The 20,368-nt window shown below is 41.6% G+C and overlaps 1 protein-coding gene across 3 annotated transcripts in view; it reads left to right on the top strand.

Moving 5' to 3' along the window:
• Positions 1 to 19,379, top strand: part of ppfia1 (PTPRF interacting protein alpha 1) — a 48,665-nt gene extending 29,286 nt beyond the window's left edge. Inside the window, exons 10-28 of one of the 3 annotated variants that reach the window (XM_085350397.1) lie at positions 1,457 to 1,540; positions 1,633 to 1,764; positions 1,945 to 2,007; positions 2,157 to 2,236; positions 6,208 to 6,358; positions 6,799 to 7,022; positions 7,110 to 7,341; positions 11,723 to 11,847; positions 11,952 to 12,124; positions 12,232 to 12,325; positions 13,415 to 13,496; positions 13,598 to 13,798; positions 14,121 to 14,183; positions 16,532 to 16,707; positions 16,922 to 17,019; positions 17,099 to 17,274; positions 18,094 to 18,162; positions 18,280 to 18,448; positions 18,944 to 19,379. In XM_085350397.1, coding sequence (XP_085206523.1) covers positions 1,457 to 1,540; positions 1,633 to 1,764; positions 1,945 to 2,007; positions 2,157 to 2,236; positions 6,208 to 6,358; positions 6,799 to 7,022; positions 7,110 to 7,341; positions 11,723 to 11,847; positions 11,952 to 12,124; positions 12,232 to 12,325; positions 13,415 to 13,496; positions 13,598 to 13,798; positions 14,121 to 14,183; positions 16,532 to 16,707; positions 16,922 to 17,019; positions 17,099 to 17,274; positions 18,094 to 18,162; positions 18,280 to 18,448; positions 18,944 to 19,005 — 2,454 coding nt within the window. In that variant the 3' untranslated portion in view covers positions 19,006 to 19,379. Of the gene's footprint in view, positions 1 to 1,456; positions 1,541 to 1,632; positions 1,765 to 1,944; positions 2,008 to 2,156; positions 2,237 to 6,207; positions 6,359 to 6,798; positions 7,023 to 7,109; positions 7,342 to 11,722; positions 11,848 to 11,951; positions 12,125 to 12,231; positions 12,326 to 13,414; positions 13,497 to 13,597; positions 13,799 to 14,120; positions 14,184 to 16,531; positions 16,708 to 16,921; positions 17,020 to 17,098; positions 17,275 to 18,093; positions 18,163 to 18,279; positions 18,449 to 18,612; positions 18,678 to 18,921 lie in introns of all 3 variants that reach the window. The other 2 variants (XM_085350408.1, XM_085350402.1) reach the window with 2 other exon arrangements.
• Positions 19,380 to 20,368: the final 989 nt, after the last annotated feature.

Genomic DNA, 20,368 nt, shown 5'->3' with positions numbered 1-20,368 from the left:
TCTGGCTCTCTGTACATTTTTGAATGTAGTGTTTTTCATTGGTCTACTCAATCGAACCTTTTAATGTTTATCAGAAAGTGAGTAGAATCTACAAAGTCATCTTTCTCTAGTCTGTCCGCCCCTTCTGTTTCTTTGTTAATTTAATTAGTGCCATTCATTTCATTTATTTACGCCTGTTTAAAGACTCAGAAACAAACAGAGAAAAGAAGCAGACTGCCGTGTCTCATCCCTGCATTTTTAATTTGCATTTTATTTCCTCTTTGAGTGGTGCTTAAACCGCACACTTAATATACAGAATACAGCAGAGACACAGACACACTTAGAAATGACTGCCCTGGTTTCTTATGTTATTTCATTTGTGCAACTTGCAACACAGGCTTTCTCCCTTCAGCAACTAATTGAAATTGTGCTCAGTCTCTTGAAATGTTTGCATTATTATCCTGTTCTCATTTGTGTCTGTCATGCTGTCTTTGTGTGTTCTTCATGCTGTTCCTACCACCTCCGTCTTTAGTGTGTTCTGTGTGGCTCTAAAGGCACTAAGATATTGAAAAAGGTAGACCAGCTTTATCCAGACGGCTAAACCAATCCTTTTTGCTTACTGGGAGGTTCACTATCCCTTGTTGCTGAATTTAACCAGACCAATAGCAAATCTAGTGTGTTTAGATTTTCAGATGAAATCAAGCCAAAATAATCAAATGTACCTGAAGTCTGTGAAACAAAGAATACATTCCTGGTTAAGTGCAGTTTCAAACTTGATCAAAATACTCCGTCAAACCTGAATCGTAGCTGTGATCTGGCTTTATCTGTACAGCTTCTGTGTTTGTGCTTCATGTGCTAGTAAGCGGTGTTGATAGTTCGTGGTGATACCTTTCGTCTCCTCTCCTCTGAAACACAAGGCACCTAGTTTTTGGTGTCTTGACACAAACAGGAAGTTCCAGCTGATTTTCTCAAAGACTTATGGAGACCCCACCTATAAGAGCTACAAGAAAACTAGATCAGGCTGTGTTGCCTGTTGGCTTTTGCATAAATCTAAATGTTTTAGGAACCGGTAACCCTCATAACCCAGGTGTGTAGTCAGTGGTGAAACTTAGATAAGGCTGCCATACGGTAGATCTGCATTATGGGACGCATGAGCTGCTTTATTATTTTTGGGTTGTGTTACAGTGCATGTTTTTGGCTTTTTGCTCCTTTTAAAATATGTAAACGTTGGTGACTTCATCCTTTCGAAGGACCTGTTCTCATCATGTCAAACACAGGAAAAAAAAGTATGTTGAACCTTGAAGCAGTACAATAAAAAGACTTTTAGCAAGGTCCTTCTCCAGGATGGATGGTAGAGGGTTTGGGATAGTAAGGTCTGGCTTTAGAGATTTTCAGCCCTGCGTGGGTTAAATACATGAAATCAGAGAAACATATTTGTACAGATTTGTAGTTTTTTCTCATTAACCTTTGTTTTCAGGCAGAGGAACGCCATGGCAATGTTGAAGAGAGACTGAGGCAGCTGGAGGCCCAGCTCGAGGAAAAAAACCAGGAGCTGCTCAGGGTGAGAACGAGGGGAAATGTTCTTACTGGAAGCTTGATTCTCATTGCATTGCTACAGCTGTGCGTTGTATAAAAATGTTGCTATTTTCGTAGGCACGGCAACGGGAGAAGATGAATGAGGAGCACAACAAGCGTCTGTCTGAGACGGTGGATAAGCTCCTCTCAGAGTCCAATGAAAGACTTCAGCTTCACCTCAAAGAGAGGATGTCTGCCTTGGAGGATAAGGTAGAGCACTTCTCTAGTGCCTAATTCTAAAGTTAGGCTGATGAACAAAGACGTCGGCAAGCTGAGGACACAGTATTCATAGCTAACTAACTAAATAAATATTTGTTGTTCCTGTTAAATCTGTGTCGCATGGCTAGTCATGTGCCATGTTAAGCATTTCTTATCATTCCTGTTTCTCAGAATGCCCTGATTCGAGAACTCGAGCACACCAAAAAATTAATTGAGGAGTCCCACCATGAGAAAGTAAGGAAATAAAAATAAAGAATTCCTCCTGTTTGTGTGTTTTTATATTTTGGGTTGCTTTTTCTAAATTGTTCTATAGCAGTGGTGGTTTTTCCTCTTCATGGCTACAGTAGGTAACAAGAATATCTGTAACATGCTCTCTCTCATAGGAGCAGCTCTTAATCCAAATTGAGACTATGAGGGCAGAGAATGAGCAGGGAAGGAGCAGGAGCAACTCGCTACTGCATGGGTAAGCTAGTGAAATGATTTGACTTTTATATCTCGCTGGGAAACTATGAGGAACTCAGGTGGTTGCTTAACACTTTGTCCAGTGTTATGTCAAAACGTCCGTGGTCAAGATACTGACCCAAAAAAGTTTCACATGTCATTGGTGATGGCAGTATGCTATACATTTAATGGCCACTTTATTGGGCGATATCTAGTGTTAAGGTCAGAAATGTACATACACTTATTCTGGATAACGTGATGAGGTTTCACCCCAGCCAGACACCTTTGGCATCCATCAACAGACTTGTAGCATAACTGTGGATTCATATTTAACCACTAGAGTTGATTTTAATTGTTTGGTTTCCTACCACAGACCTTTTAAGCAGAGTCCATAAATTTTCCGCAGGGTTAAGTGTTTGGGAAGTCTATTCCAGAAGCTTATTGTTTGCCTGCCTTATCCATCCAAAACAAGTTTGACTATGTGTTTGGTATCACTGTCCCAAACACATAGTCATCCTAACTGTGTCCAAATTTCAATTGTCCAGCTGTTGATTTAAAGTAAAGTTGAAGAATTTAGAGGTACTGTGTAGGGCTGCCATGATTAGTCGACTAGTCACGATTACGTCGACTATCAAAATCGTCGACGACTGATTTAATAGTCGACGCGTCGTTTGAAGCTTTGTAAGATCCCAAAAGACGCAGGAATAAGTAGCAGGGTTTAAGAGTGTAATAACGGACTGAAACAGAAGATGGCAGCACTGCATGTACAAGGATGCCAGCTGCCGTTAAACCCCGAAGAAGAAGAAGCTGTGTCCCAGAATTCATAGCGCAGCCCAGCTCAGTTTCCAACAATGGCGGCAGCTAGTTAGTTTTAATATTACTCTTATTATTCTTTCTGGGTCACAAAATAAACGTTTAACATATTTTCAGGCGAGAATGTAGCTGTGTAAACCTCAAATATCTGCTCAGTTTATCAGGACACCACATATTTTCAAAAGCGCTCCGACGTTTTTGGAGACGTCTGTTCCCCACTAGCTCGATAGCTAGCCGGGGGCTAGGCTAACTAGAGCCGTGAGAACACCGGACTCCCGGCAAATCGTTTTCAAACCCACCGCCGTCTTTCACTACTCAGGTTAAACATGATATATAAGTCACTTAGAAACTTCAAAATGTTATTGTTTTGCTTTTTTAGTATTTTATTTATTCCTGAGTAAATCGGTTTGGCTGAGATTAAAGTTATAGTTTTTACACAGCTGAATAAACGTCAAGCAGACAGCTGATTATCAGAAGTGTGAGATGCTCGAGAATTTACTCTGGTGTCCTGTTATATTTTAGATAGCAAGGAGTTTATTAAACTTCACCGAAACAATCTGCAAATTTCATTAAAATTTAATAAACTATCATCTTGTCTTTATTTTTAGTTAGCACAGACCTTAAACACTTAAAGCTGTAAGCTAATGATAGTTATATAAGAGCAGATGCTGCTGGTGCAATAAGCTGTGCGTTTTACGTCCAATGGATGATGATCTGATTAGTCGACTAATCGCAAAAATAATCGGTGACTAGTCGACTATCAAAATAATCGTTTGTGGCAGCCCTAGTACTGTGTCGTCTTCACTATTCTATTTAGTTTGTTCAATGTGCCAGTACCACTGACAGTCAACCAGCTTTGAAGCACAATGCTATCGCCACCATGCTTGAGAGTTGGTGCCTTTAATTCTCCACATGTATTTCATGTTATTGTGCACAAATATCAATCTTTCTCATCCGACTAGAGCAGGGCGATATGACCAAAAATATTTATCACGATATACATTTGAAAATTTGCGATAACGATATAACTGACGATATAATTGACTAGACAAAATACTCCTCAACTTTATTAGTGCAAAACGGGATTATAAGGGGCTCTGTCGAGTTTCAGAAAAATCAAAGGATTGATTTTAAGTGTGCCGTATTTTCCAAAAAATACGGTAATAACGACGGCCCGCTAGCATGCGCTACCAAAAATAGTGCTTTGCTGTGTATCTGACGGACGAAAGCCAAACCAGTTCCACACCACTGAAGCTGCAGCATTTTACAAACCAGTTCTGGTTCATCCGTTTCATTCAACGATCCACTTTTGCTCTTCTCATTCTGCGTCGCCGCCATGTGCGTATGAAAACAAAGGCACTGCGCATGCGCATTTCACCCATATTCTATCGCGATATTTCATTTTCTTATCGTTGCCCAACATTACACCGGTATTACCGTGAACGGTATGATATGGCCCAGCCCTACATCCGACTATAAAACCTTTCTCCAGAAGACGGCACAGTGACACGGTGGTTAGCACTGTTTTCACAGCAAAGTCTTGGGTTCAAATCCACCTGTTTGGGTTGTCTTTGTGTGAGAAAACCAGAGTATCCAATCTAAAGACATGCTGTTTGAAAATGCCTCATTGAGGTCAGAGGAGAAAGAACAGTTTGCTTTAAAATGATAGAAAGAAAAGAGTAACACAACCAAGTTACAGAGAAGAACATCAAGAATCAGAATCAGAATACTTTATTAATCCCGAAGGAAATTAGGGTTACAGCAGGCAGCACGCTAATGGCGCATGCGCACTTACAAAGGAACCTTCTGACCAACTTTACACAAACATCACATTGGGGAGACATGTCAGAAAGGTCGGCTGATAGGAAAAAAACAACAAAAATACATAACATGAGGTAAGAGGAGGAGAAAAAAACTCCACTCAGACTGAGCTCCTAGTGGGAGAACAGTTTGATAACAGAAAAAACACCTCAGCACAAAAAGCACATGACTGTCAATACACCATAGAAACACAAGACAAGCAACAAGGGCGGGTAAGGGTAAGAGAGAGCCGGTGTAGACAGCGCATCCGGCCCTGCAGCATGTCTGCGCTGGTCCAGTTGACTGCCATGCCATGTGCTGGGCACAAGCATCGAAGGCGTTTGGAAAGGGAGGGGGGATGAGTGTGTGCATATCAGTGTATGTGTGTGTTCGTGTCCATAGTTCAGCTGAGACAGTGTCCTTCGCCCCGCCAGGCTAAGAATGTTGAACCCTGAAGCAGTGCAGCTAAAAGACCACACATGGTCTGATGACTCTTGATTTCTGCTGCATTCAGATAGTAGGGTCACAAAGTAGCTTAAAAAACATGAAAGCATGGATCCATCCGGCCTTAGAGCTATCCTGTTCAGACTGATGGTGGCCTAATGATGTTGGGAGTATTTTTTGGGCATAGTTTGGACTTCTTAGTACCAGTTGAACATTGTGTAAACAACACAGCCTACCTGAGTATTGTTGGTGACCATATCCCCTTTATAACCACAGTGTAGCCAACTTCAGCACAAAACACATCATGTCACAAAGCTCAAAAACGTCACTGGCCTCCAGTGGCGTTAACGGTCACCAGAGCTCAATCCAGCAGTGTGTAATGCTGTTATGTCAATAAAGTATCAGGGGACAGTTTCCAGCATGCTGTTGTAAAAAGTTCTGGAGGTAAAATGTGCTCCAACCTGGTTCTAGACATGTGTAACTAACAAAGTGGCCAGTAATTGTATTTCTACCATAAAGCTTCATTTTATTTACTTAAATGTTTATTTTTTATGTAGCATAAAATACATGCTTTGCTTATGACGATGGTGTAGCCTCTTGAACTGAACGTCGCATAAAGCAGGTAATTTCTATCGAGGCTAATATAACAACCATAGGCATTTCACGTAATGGCCATTTCGTTCTGCACCAAGTTGCAGCTGCACGACTGCAACCTAATGTTCTCCAAAATCAATACAGTACAGTGTTGATATTAACAGACCGGCCACAGACGCTGCAGGAACTGTTGTTTTCCCGTCCAATTTGTCAAAATGTCAGATGGCCTACAGATGTGACTGAAATCATTCAGTCATTGACTGAAAATATACACCTGATGTAACCTCTTAGTTTTCTATTGATTCATGAATGACTTTCATTGGTGTGACTGTGTTTTTCAAGGCGGTCTCAGCTGGGCAGCACCCCAGATTTCAGATATCCAGTGTCGGCCTCTTCGATGATGGACAGTAACTCGGACCATTATGGCAGCGCTCTCGTCCTGAGACGGCCTCAGAAGGGACGCGTGGCAGCGCTACGGGATGAACCTTCCAAAGTAAGCTCACACCTGCAGACATAAAGCAGTTAAACGACAGATCTGGTCATTCATGTTTAATTAATCCACTATTTGAGAACATCTCTTAGCTGTTTGCCTTGTACGGCTTTTTCTTTCTTTCCTGTTTCAGTCTAATGTTTGAGTTCTCTGATGCTTTTCTTCTTCTCCCCCGCTTCTTTGTTTGCTACTATTACGGACAATCAGCGACATGTAAGTCAGTGTGCCTGAGATAACAGTGACGGTGTCTGTGTGCTGCATCAATGACAAACACCCTAGGATCTAACTATGTATTGCTCTGTTGCCTGACATCCTCTCACATGCCTGCTGCCTGCTTTCTCCAACCTTTTGATTATTTTCTCCATACTGTCTTCTTTCCTGGTATCTTTCTTTCCTTCTCTCCATTCTCATTCCCTGTTTTATACCTATGTGTATAAATGTAGGTGCAGACTTTAAATGAGCAGGAGTGGGAGCGCATGCAACAGGCTAATGTGCTGGCAAATGTGGCACAGGCCTTTGAGAGCGACATGGACGCCTCAGACCTGGAGGAGGATCGAGAGACAGTTTTCAGCTCGGTGGACCTGCTGTCCCCCGCTGGCCAGGCTGATGCACAGACCCTTGCCCTGATGTTGCAGGAGCAGCTGGATGCTATCAACAATGAAATCAGGTACCACTATAACAAGCACACACTTGTCTCATGTAACCCCATTTCCATGTAAATATTGCCATATTTTCACCTTTCTTTCACTTGCAGAATGATCCAAGAGGAGAAGGAGAGCACCGCTATCCGGGCAGAGGAGATAGAGTGCCGGGTAGGCAGTGGTGATAGCCTTGGAGGACATTTCCGCTCCATGAGCTCCATCCCTCCGTCGCTATATGCTGGCTCGTCATTGGGCGGTTCTCCACCCGGCTCTGGCCACTCCACTCCGAGGCGCATTCCCCGCAGCCCCAACAGAGAACTGGATCGAATGGGTGTCATGACCTTGGTAACTTTTCTTTTACCTTCCTGTAATGAGTATCACAATTTCCTAAACATACATTTTTTAGAAAGCCCCTTTGAGATATACATCACTGTAAGACTAATATTAATTTCTCTGATTACAATTCCTGATATTTTAAAGCTGTTGTCTTAATTTGCTGTCTTTGTTTTTTAGGATTATTATATAATTAAAACAAGACCGGCCTTCAATGTTGCTTTTATGTTTTATCAGTGTGATCGTCTGCTTCTATTTGTATGCATGACTTTGTAACAGTTTACATATATAACTGCGCCCTGCCTGTAGCAGTATTGCTATGACCCCTACGTCACCCAGAGCTCCCTCTCCCATCAGACAGTAACTTATCTGCCTTATGGTACAACTGGCTTCAGTGCCCCACTTCAAGCCAATAACTTTGCACCATACTTCCAGGTACCTGCCCATCTCCCCACAGCTCCTTCATTCCCTTCTTGGGTGGGTGCAGTCTGCCACTTCCTGTCTCTTCTGATCCTTTTGCCAACTTCAGTGCAAACAGGAAACTTTTTCTCTGTGTTAAATCCAAATCGTGGCTCTGGGGTTTTGTATTTGTTTTTTTGACTGCTTATAAAAGTCATCAAATGGAGACATGCTTGTAATATTTTGTGAAAGCCAAGGAAAACCTCAGTTAGCCTCTTTTTAGATTATTATTTGGGCATTTTAGTCTTTATTTGACACTAGAGCAGTAAGGGGCGGGGGGCAGGTCGGACTTGAAGCCAGGCTTATTTTTTTCTTTTATTCTCACTTACACATCTGATTCATTGACTTGTGTAAACGCAGAGTAACAAAAGACACAAAGCTGTGAGTGTGGATGTTCAGGCTTGTCCAGGTCTCCTGTCAGCATTCAGTATTCCTCAATAGGAAAATCATAACAAGCACACCTGAAATGCTAAGCTGAATTCCATATATTTAAAACATCACCAGGAACCAGCTAGTACTCTTTTTCAAAGTTTGCTTTATTTTTGGCAAAGCGTCTGTTTAGGCTGCCACTTAATATCTCTTTGGTTATTTTTTAACTTAAGAAACAAGGGCATCCCAAATTCAAGATCCTGATTACATTAAAGACACAGACAACTGACTCTGTGTGCCAGCTGATATGACAAGAGGTGCACATCTGTTTATTTTTGGCTTCTCTCGCTGCATTCAGTTTCGTATTGGTTCTGTGGAACTGTAAAACCACTGGTTACCCTGTTAACCCTGCAGCTGGAGTTACTCTAGCAGTACTTGCATTTGTTTGGTTGTTCCAGATGTTTGAGTTGAGTGTCCCTTTAACGTTTGTTTGTTTGTTCAGTGTGTGTTGAAGTTACTTATACTAATGAAGTTGCTTGATTGCAGAGCAGCAATTTACATCTGCCCTGCTTAAAATCAGGCATTTAAACAATTCAAGCAGTTTATTGAAGTAATGCTGTAATACATTAGACATGAAGGGAGTCTTTGTCTTTGAGTCTGGCAGATCATGTCGTCAGTTTTACATTTATAAATCTTACTTGGGTTAAAAAAATCACAAGATTATCATTAATGCATAAGTAGACACATAAATAGACACTCCAAGAGGAAAGAAAACAATTTGGGTAATTAAATTAATTTTCTGCTCACCCATCAATTTCCTCTTCCTGTTTTCCTTTTATAGCATACGCTCTTCCCTGCTTTGGCCCCTACAGTGTCAGCTGAGCAAAGGAAATGAGTGATTAGATACTTTCTTCCTGGGGCAGGAAAATTCCTGCAGAAATGTGGCACAGTGATGGTTTATTTGCTCTGCTAATGCCAGGTCTATGTGGAATGCAGAGGGGTGGGGTGGGGGGGATCTGTCCTCCACCACTATTGGTGCAGAGTGGAAAATATGACGAGAACAGCTGTGCTCATAAATTCAGGTGCCGTACAGTTATTGTTACACACACACACACACACACACACACACACACACACTATAGCATCACCTGTGATTTCAAATGCTGTTTAGCATGAGTAGTCAGCTAGCTGCTTGGCATCTTAATTGATTTATCAATGCAAACAAATGTTATAAAAGCTTTTATCCCACTCAAATATTGGTGGTGGTGTAATTGTGAGCTAGACTGCACCCAGCCTACCTTGACCCAACCTTCAGCTTGGTTTTTGCAGTGTCTCCTCCCTTGGGTGTGGTGGTACTCCTGCAGACTTTAATTTCCCAAGAACTACCTTTCTTAATTGCACAATAAAAACAACAGCTTCTCTGAGTCTGCGTGTGTGTCTCTGCCTGTGTGTGCGCACACGGATAACTGTTCTGTGTATCTTCGTGTGATTTTCTGCTCTTGTCTCTTTGTGCATGGCTTGATTCCACCGCTGATCTGTTGTGTATTACTAACTGCTTCTCTCCTCTCTCCCTTTTTGCCACACTTCAGCCTAGTGACCTGCGCAAGCACCGCAGGAAGGTAAACTAGAGACCTGCTTTCCCGAGCTTTGTGAGGGACCTGTTTGCTATGTAACATCTCCCACCCCCAAGTTTAATCCCTAATGTTTACTTTCAGTTTCCCCATCCCATCCTTAAATCCTCCATCCGTTGGAAATATGCAGTCCTGTTTTTGAATGCCTCGATTGTTTTGGGGGGGGGGTGTAACAGTGCTGCAAATAATACGTTTCCTTTCTTCATATTGAGTTTTAAGTAATGTATTTTCTATTATCAAATCAAACACACGTCTGTTGCAGGCAATCTCCAGCATAACATTTTTGCATTACTGGGCCTCCAGGCCAGCACCTCAGACTTTTATTGCACTTTAGTGTCATTTCTTTTACTTATTTTAACACTGCTGTGGTGCTTCACCTGTAATAATCAATCATAATTTATTAGTATGTAAGGGACTCAGCATTTATTCCACTAGACGCATTCTAAAGAATATCTCTGACTTTAAAATAAAATCACCCCTGCATATTGCAGCCATCACAGCAACAGACAAGGATGGAGGCTCCTGCCAACCTGCAGCAAAGTTTACAAAAAGATGGTGGTGTACAAAGCAAGTTTGTTTGCATCAAAACAGCTAGAGTTTTAACTTGTTCTCCTTTGAGTTTTTCTGTCTGTGTGAAAAACAGTGAAGGGATAATTTTCCAGCAAGTAGTCTCTAATGTGTGTAAATTAGTGTTGCCCTCTAACTTACACACAATATAAAAACTTCTACAAGGGTTTGAGCTGTCACTTGAGAAAGGATCATGACAAAAAACAAAATAAATCAGTTAAATTTGAGAAAAAGAATTGTTGATGCTTACAGAGGATGAAAATACAAAATTATTACAGTATTTTCAAGTTTCAAGAACTGGTGTGAGAAGTATCATCAACAATCAGAGACCTAGAACAACTACCAAGACATTAGTGAGTGACTTAGCCAAGTAGGAAATTGTAGTCTCAAAGCAGACGATGACTAGAACGCCGCATGGGAATGGACAGAGGTTGAAGACTAAGGAAAACTTGATTTTCTACAGAAGAGATACCTTTGAGCCAAATTGAAGGATGCTGAAAACAACCTGGAGAACGATTATGTATGCTGGAAGGGCCTCTTTTGGTCAGATGAGCTCTTTGCTTATGATTTGAGAAAGAAGGGTGAGGCGTGTGACCCAAAGAACACCACCCCAGTAGTGAAGCACGATAATGGGAATATTATGCTGTGAGGATGCTTGAGTGTGTCTAGAACTGGGAATCTCGTCAAAGTGGGAGAAATCATTACGGAAAGATGTGACGATTTTGAACAAAAACCTCAAGTAGTCTGGGTTGTGGCTCTGTCTTCCAGTGTCTTCCAATACAACAATGACCCAAAAAATATTTGGCTCCAGGTCAAGACCATCAAATCTGAAGGAACTTCAGACATATAACAGGAGGTCTTGGTTAGCTTTTAGTTTACATTGTACAAAATACACTAAAGAAATATTTACTTACCTGGTGAACTGTTTAAGAAGTGCTAATAGCAGGTTCCAGAGGCAGGACTTTTCCCACGGATCCCTCCTATATGTTACATCAGTGACTGGTTAATACCATAATTAGAAGCCAGGATCTGTCAATCATTCTTCATTTTTCCCTCCACATTAAAAACACTCGTAGCAACTTTGGTTTCTTTTTTGTTTGTTTTACAGTGTTCATCACTTCGAAGTTCGTTCTCTTTTGGGAGACTGAGTTTCATTCTCCTTTTTGCCTTTGTGAAATTACACTGCACACAGTATTCCCACTAAATAATTGATTGTTCACAGTACTGTATCTGTTACCAATATCCAGTCTGTATGGATTGTTCATAGTCCACATACAGTGTAGCCTCTTGGTGTGTATTATGAACAGTAGGGTTTTTTCATTGTTGTTTTTTTGTTCCATTAATGTTTCTCTGTCTGTGTCATGCAGTCTACTCAAGATGATAAGGCTACTATTCATTGTGAGACGTCACCCCCCACTACTCCACGTTCCATCCGACTGAATAGGGAGGTGGGCCACGCCGCTAGTCACGAGGACATCCGAGACATCCGAGGGTAAGACGTGCATTTTTATCCAGGAAAAATTGTTTTAGTGTTTCTGGGATTTAAACATTTGTTTCTTCTTTCTCTATCTAATAACTTAACCCTTATTTGTGTAGGCTGAGCAGCCTGCAGGATGGACAGGGCAGTAACCCAAGCAGTAGCAACAGCAGCCAAGACTCTCTCAACAAAGCAGCCAAGAAGAAAAGTATCAAGTCATCCATTGGACGCCTGTTTGGGAAGAAAGAGAAAGGTCGGCCCAGCATTCCTGGCAAGGATCCTGCCAGCCAAGGTCAGACACTAGCAGCAGTGCTAAGCCGATGTTCTGGACATGTATGCTACTAATAGTGATGAGTTTATGATCTATGTTAGATCTCTGAGCTCAATGTTATGTTCTAGCTGGCACTCCCGAGGCAGAGAGCTCTCCGAAGGATGGCTTGGGTGTGGGCACCCTTGGTGGTCCTGCAGAGAAAAACAGGAAGCTACAGAAGAAGTAAGTGTCTGTATGACAGTCCCATCCCTTCCAATGTTTATGCAGAGTAAGAAAGCGAATATAGAGGATAAAAGGCTCTTGTAATTGTGCAGATATCAGTCTGTGTTGTTGTGCTGCAGTCCAGGGCTGCCTCACAAGCTCTTTCTGGCTCACGTGCACAGCCTTTCATTCCACCCCACGGCATTTCCATCGCAATCATCTCTCACATCTCCTGTTTTGTTTTGGGGGTTTTTGACACTTTCATTCTTAGTTTTGTTCAAGCAAATTGCAAACACCATAAATGTTTTGCTGTCACATGGCCCTTCAATAATCATCAGTTCATTCTTTCTCTTTATTTTTTTTCCTTCTTTTTCACATTTTGTACCACCCCCACTCTCTCTCATTCCATCTGTAGTCCAAAGACTGGGTAAGTTGGCTCATGTTGCTTTTTGCCTTGCCCGATCTTCTCGCATTTGGCTTCACATTGACCTCACCAGTAACCCTGCAGACCCCGACCAAGTATCTCTTTGAATGTCTGATAGATTTTCCATGCTGCTTTTTATCCTGCTTTCCATAGTGGAGCATAACTAACAGGAATGTGTGTGCACTGATTGTAGTGAGTGCAGGATTTTCCTATCGCAGTTTTCCTTTTGGAGCATGACGTTATGCACTACAGCCATAGGAAAAATGGAAGTTGGCTCTTTGCGTGTGTTCTTGTCCATAAAATAAACATTAGCATAGTTATATTTTTTTGTTCCTACACTCCTTTATTTACGTAAAACTGAATTGTTACTTAATAACGTGCTTTTGGACATTTCTGCCAACTCTTTAAAATGGATCTGCTAAACAGATGGTGAGCTTGTTGATGGTGTGGCACACAGCTACATCTAGTGGAGCACTGAGTCTTTCTTGGGTTCAGGTCCTGTGTTTGTCCCCTCCCCCTTTCCCCTTTCTCTCTCTTTCACTCAGTATGCATGTCAGCTAATGTCTTGGGGTTTGTGTGTGCATAATGGGATTTTGTGACAAACATTTGGATCTGTGGCTGTGAATATTTTGGTCCTTGAGCAAGTGAACCACCAAGTTGGCTTTCACATGTATTGCGTCTTCCAGGCATGAATTACTAGAAGAGGCTCGCAGACAAGGCCTCCCGTTTGCCCAGTGGGATGGACCAACTGTTGTGGTTTGGCTGGAGGTACAAGACCAACACAATTCATTTTAAAAGCAGTAAACTCAGTAGCATGTCTAAATCATTAATCCTGTTTAACTGTTGCTAATCTGTCCCCTTCTGGCCAGCTGTGGGTGGGCATGCCAGCCTGGTACGTGGCTGCATGCCGTGCCAATGTGAAGAGTGGAGCCATCATGTCAGCACTATCAGACACAGAGATCCAGCGGGAGATTGGAATCAGCAACCCACTGCATCGTCTGAAGCTTCGTTTGGCCATCCAGGAAATCATGTCTCTCACCAGCCCTTCAGCCCCACCGACCTCCAGAACGGTACCCGTCAGTGCATTCATACCTGCAGCTGGACCACTGTGCATATTTAACACTGATCACATTGCTTACACTTTCAAAGTCTTGATGATACTTTTAAGCACTGTCACATTCATATCATCTCATTAGCATGACACTTTTGACTGCCTACATACTTAACATGTACTAATGCTTGAATCCAATTTCTACTGGTTTCATCTGAGTTCAGTTGCTAACAATGAATGAAACAAATGCTTCATAGTTTTTTCTCCATTTGGCTCTCTTTCTGGCCTTCACCACTCTTCCCGCTTGGCGCATTTCTGATTGGTTGGTGTCAAATGATCAGACCACAGGAAACGTTTGGGTCACACATGAAGAAATGGAAAGTTTGGCAGCCACGCCTCCCACGGTTAGTCTACCCTGATTGGCTGGGCACTGGTGGCTTCTCACATCTATGGTTGTGGTTGAGCTTTGTTTCAAGTTGTCTTCAGTATTGCCAGACTTCACTTATTACATTGGATACGTCCAGTATGAATTTGGCTGCGTGCACGATCACTGAGTGTCTTGAAACAAAGCCTTTCTCGTTCCCCTAGTGGGCGACTTCTTTGTTGTTCTTGGATTGGGCTCATGCTCTTCTTTAGTCCTTGTACAGTATATGTATGTTTCACCTTTTGTATAGCTTTCACCTTACATGGACATAGATGGAATACACATGAAGAACTACCTCCCACTACCAAAGTTAGATTGGGCTGTTTATGAAACATTGCCACTCATTAGTGGGTGATGTATAGCCAAAAGAATCAGACATTACACACATTTGTCTGATACCAGAAATGCTTCTCTTTAATAGATCTGGTTGGGTTAAACCTTTTGAGGACAATTTAATGTCCTCAAAAGGTTTATAGGTTAATGTTTTATTCATTTATTTATTTTCATATTTATATATACCTCTGATCACCCAGCATTTGTATTTCCTGTTTGATGCCTCACCATTTGTTTGTCTGTTATTTTCCTGCTATTTTTACTGACTTGTTATTTTGTTTATTGCTTTATACTTTCCACTTGAAGCTTCTCTAACCCCAGCACTGCACACTAACCCCTCACCTTTCTGTTCTTCTCACCATGCTCACTCTAACCATGCTAACACCAGGAGGATGACGAGGGTAGCTGGGCCCAGGTTTGCATACGTTCTCCAAAACCCACCTATTCTCACCTGTGATTGTTTGCTTGTTTGTTTTGTTTTTTAAATTCGGTTATGATTGCCTTGTACTCCTTTATTCACAACAAGCACATTCTAGCACAGTTTAATTTGGAGCTTGTCTGCATACAGTTGCTACTATAGAGGTTTGCTCTTAGAGCGAAAGCAAACTGCTCCAAAAAACTCCAGCTGAATTTTTATGTATCCAGTTTAGTTGAGCAAATACATGATAATATAATAATGAAACAGTACACTATCTGCACAACAGCTGCTGAGAGGCGGTGCTGTAGTTCAAAGGAAAATAACAGTAAAATGAAACAGAGTAACCTTACACAATGATTTCTTTTAAATCTGTAGTGAGTTCATCCAATTAAAGTAAAAATATATCTATTTATTTAATTATTTTAAACAACTTTCAAAGATAAATCTATAAACATGAATACATGGCTTTGATTATCTGCCAAATCAGATCTGATGCGTTAAACTAATAAGCTGTACTTCAACATCAGGCACGACTTAATCGTTACTTTCCTCATGTTCAATGCAAATAAATCATCCAAGAATATGCTTAATTAATATTTAGTATAAACCAAAACTTAGATCCTAATTCATTTTAGTGGTAAGAAACGAAACTTTCAGGGTTTTATGTTATAGTTTTTGAAATATTCATGTTCAGCAGCTGCCTCATGAAAGGTGAAAGAACAAAGCATTTTATTAATTGTAAATTAAATATGAATTTCATGTTTCTTCATTAAATGTTCATTCAGCTGGACAGCTGAGCACAACAATCGATTTGAGATGGAATGATCGGTTTGTTAGTAAAATAAGTAATGACAAGGGGCAAGATTGGTTTTTGTTTAGTTTTTTAAACATGTGTCTGAGAGGAGACGGGTCAAGTCAAAAAAATGAAGTCCACTAAAAGTTTACCAACCAATGTGACACGTGACGAAAGAGCCAACAGTCAAAGCAATGTTGGAGCTTTTCAGTTGACCACAGTCTGCAGCCAAGTCAAAAATTAATACGAAGAAAAGCTGTGGGTGTATGTGTTAGCTTCCTTCACACTGTGTCAGCTTTCCTGATAGAAACCGGTGCACTGCCACTGATGTGTGGAGTCTTTTCACAGATAACTTGCTTCATTTTGCTTTGTGAATCAGGATTAGTCGACCTGATTATTTACATCCTCAGTGCATACACACACTTTGGTTTTGTCTTCCTTTGTCTCTACACAATAAAGAAAAAAATGTAAAGCATCCCTTCCTGGACTTATTCACTGTTGCCGGGCGACTCACTGGGTTCATCTAGTTGCTGAGTTGCAGATTTGTCTCCCACCTTTTACGTTCTTAGACTTTCTTAGATATTTTCTATAAACTGGTCATTAAACAGGTGGAAACATTGTTGATTATCATTCGAATATTTTCTTTTTTTTAATATATACATTTTTAATCAGTTTGCTGTTAAAACGGTTAATATACACCTGCTGTAATTAGCCTCTACCACACCTCCATCTTTTTAGCCCACTCTCTCAAACACCAGCTAAGTCTCATCTTCTCTGACTGTAGACTTTGGCGTACGGAGACATGAACCACGAGTGGATCGGTAACGAGTGGCTGCCCAGCCTGGGTTTGCCACAGTACCGCTCCTACTTCATGGAGTCGCTGGTGGATGCCCGCATGCTTGACCATCTAACCAAGAAGGATCTTAGGGGACAGCTCAAGATGGTGGACAGCTTCCACAGGTGAGACATAGATTCATTTTTATTAGCAGCAGTGAATATCTTGAAGAAACCACAGCCTACTACAATCATGCCACGCATACATGCAACTTTGTCCTTTCTGCCACTAGTCAAAAAGAAATAAAACAGCTTACTTTGGGGAAAAAGACGAGCACATCGTGGCAGATTAACAACTAAGAGGCTCCACAGTGAACGAGTGTGTGTGTTTGTGCTACAGGAACAGCTTTCAGTGCGGTGTGATGTGTCTGCGGAGGCTCAACTATGACAGAAAGGAGCTGGAGAGGAGGAGGGAGGAGTCCATGCTGGAGTTTAAAGGTAATACATGCTTTTTTCTTTCCTCATTAAAACAACTTGGTGTTATCGTGCGTCACTCATCTCTGTTTTGTGCTTTCAGATGTGCTGGTGTGGAGTAATGAGCGTGTCATCAGTTGGGTTCAGGCCATTGGTCTCAAAGAGTACAGCAGCAACCTTTGTGAGAGTGGCGTCCATGGTGCACTGCTCGCCTTGGATGATACCTTTGATCACAACGCCCTGGCCCTGCTGCTGCAGATCCCCACTCAGAACACACAGGTGCACAAAACCAAATGTTTATGATGTTTCACCATCCAGCTGTTGCTTTTCATATTTGAAGGCCCAAACATGGTCACTTTTCTCACATGAGAATCAGTTAGTCCCAACTCTGTCCAAAAAATCCTTTGTTAGAACTGCAAGTGCATTCTCACTACTGTTTATTCGGTTGCCTGTGTGGTCTATTTTCACAGCTGGCATGTTAAAAACAAGTGTAATTAGACTGCATCACACACGTTTGTTCTTGTCTAAATGTTTCCAGATGTGCAATTGTACAGACCAGTTTAAATAAAAGTGCCGATCCATATAAAAATAGAATTTCTGCAACCACCTCCTATAAAATAACTGAGATCCATCAGGTGCTTAAAGATACCTGTTAGTTACTCATTGCTTGCTTGGGCCAATGGGCTCCTCCCAAAGACCTTAAGCTTTGAGTTTGGTGCAGTGCCCGGGCCATACAAAGGAAATTGATGTACATTTATATACATTTAAATTTTACTTACAAGATGGGGTTTTTGTTTTTTTTGGGTTTTTTGTCAAGCCATTGAGATAAGTGGCACTGTGCTCCATGTGTAACTGCAGTGCTGGTGTCAGCCTGACATGAGTGACCTGAGGTTTACATCTGAAAGCGCATAATTATATAGGAAGTTGCATGAGAACGGGAACTGCACGAAATGGGTTTTGATGACAGAAACGAGAGATTTAGTGAGGACCAAAGTTCATTTCAGATCAGCTGCTCAGCAGACAGGAGGATGAGGACAGTGCAGGTCAGCGCCAAGGTCTTCTGTTAATCTCATTCTTCTTCTTTTCCTTCCTCTATAGGCCCGGGCGACTCTTGAGCGTGAATACAGCAGTCTGCTGGCGATGGGCACAGACAGGAGAATGGAAGAGGTGACAAACACGGACATTTGCTGACTTGTTGACGCCGCTAAGTAACAATAAGAATATCTGTGGACTAAAAACGTCTCCTGTCTTTCCCCCCCTTTTCTTTACCTCATCATATTCTAGGATGATGATAAGAACTTCCGCCGTGCTCCCTCATGGAGAAAGAAGTTCAGGCCCAAAGACATGAGGGGGATGTCCTTGGGTGCATCAGATACCCTGCCTGCCAACTTCCGAGTTACCAGCAGTAGTGCGGCATCTCCCTCGACTCAGCCAAAGAGGAGCCCGATGGATGGTAAGCAGAGAGAGCGGTGTCAGTGTGCGCATGGTGTGTGTGAGACGCTCTGTCGATGCTTAACATCTCCTCACGTGCACTCGCTTCTTTTTGGTTGGCTTTGTGATGATGCTGTGACTAACGGCATGTCTTTGCATGTGATTTCTGCCTACGTGGAAATACAGGAAGTCAGTCTATACAGAGGCTGGACACTGCCACAGTCAGGACCTACTCTTGTTAACACACAACGGTAAGACCGCACATGTCAAAAATGATGAAATCCTCAAATCAGAGACGTGTATGGCTATTTCTTCACTGCTGAACTGCTCCTCTATGCAAGCAGAAGTAGCTTTCTCGTACTGGAGGTCTCTGCTCTAACGCACGTTTTACGCATCTCTTTCCTGTTTCTCCCTCATCTCAACCCATCCACCCACCTCTCGGCTTCTGTCCTGCTTCCCTCTCACGTCCGGTGATCTCTCGCATTCCCTTCTCAGTTTATCCTCATTATTTCTATAGGTAACCGCTGGTCAGACGATGAAGGGGAATTCCCTGCATTCAAGACCAGGATGATGAACTGAAATAACTTGCAAGGACCCTACAAAGATATTTTGCTTCTTGCTGACATCACAGAGAAAGACTTTACTCACTAATTTCAGTATCCCTAGAAGAGCTTTTCTAGATTTACCTACATTTGTTATTATATATTTATGTAAACCAATGGGATTGTTGATTTTAGAATTTCTATGTAACCCCTTTTTGCCTCTCTCCTCTTAATCACCCCCCCCCACCTTTTTTTAATTTTATTTTAATAAAAGCAACATTTCTCCACTGTGCCCGCATTAAGCTCAACTCTCAGATGTATGTAACTGAATATTTCAACAATCTGGAGTTTGTATATTTCTACCAACAGACATTTCATCTAATCTTTTTTTATAATTCTGATTCAGTTGAACAGATGTATGTTTTTGTCTCTCATATTTGATTTGAATTCTAATCAATGAATTAATTCTCAAGTGACTTGGATACGTGATATAACTTAATTCATATCTTTGCCCTTTTTAACTGTTGTAATATTAGTAGCTTATTACTTGTGATTTAGTGTAAATGCAGCTCTTAGGTCAGTGGATGTGTGAATATCAGAGAAATTGCTGGAGTCGTCAAACCGTTTCACAAACTGCTCAACACTGTGAGTCCTCCATCGGTATTAAAATAACTGCTGGCAAGCCCAGGCGATGGTGACAACACATATCATGTGAAACGCAATATATTTCTCTCTTGTCTGTTTATTTTCCATACCTGTGATACCAAAATGAAACTCTTAAAGAATTAAAGCCATATAATTGTAGCAAGGATAAAAACTACAGAGGGCTACATTTGGATGCAAGTAAAAAACAACAGATTTCCAGGTTCTCTGCAGTTTACCTTGCATGCAGAATCCACTCCGCTTATATGCACGCTTATATGCACCCAATTTATCCCTTTAACAAAATCTTCCTCACCTCTGGAGAAATGCTCACTCGTGCAGAAGAACGTTAAACAAATGTGTGGATGACTCCAAAGTGTGGAAACTCCTTCAACGGACCAACTTCACTGAGGCCTCAGTCGATCCCCACTGTCACCAGAAGCCCCTGATGGTGGTGCAGTCCACCAGCAACCCTTTTTTAAAAACACTCTGTACAAAGATTTTATATCAAGCCTTACTGTTTAACTCCTCTCTGTCGTCTCTTCTTATTTATTATTACTCATTCGTGTTTTGTGGCGTCAGTAATGCTTCCAGAGCTACGTCTGAATGTTGCAGTGCTACTTATGTTTTTCCGTCTACACTCACAACACGGGTTCCAGCATAAGCCTTTGTGGCAAATGAGTCGGAACCGGAGACTTTTCTTTTCACTCTACATGTAGTTGAAGCTGACATTAGAAATGTTTTTTGTTTGTGATTTA

Source organism: Diplotaxodon limnothrissa, linkage group LG1 (genome assembly GCF_057381915.1).
Source record: "Diplotaxodon limnothrissa isolate DT_005_m linkage group LG1, D_limnothrissa_male_GT1.1, whole genome shotgun sequence".
NCBI classification, from domain to species: domain Eukaryota; kingdom Metazoa; phylum Chordata; class Actinopteri; order Cichliformes; family Cichlidae; genus Diplotaxodon; species Diplotaxodon limnothrissa.
The sequence above is the reverse complement of the archived record's forward strand: the minus strand, read 5'-3'. Positions and strand labels throughout refer to the sequence as shown.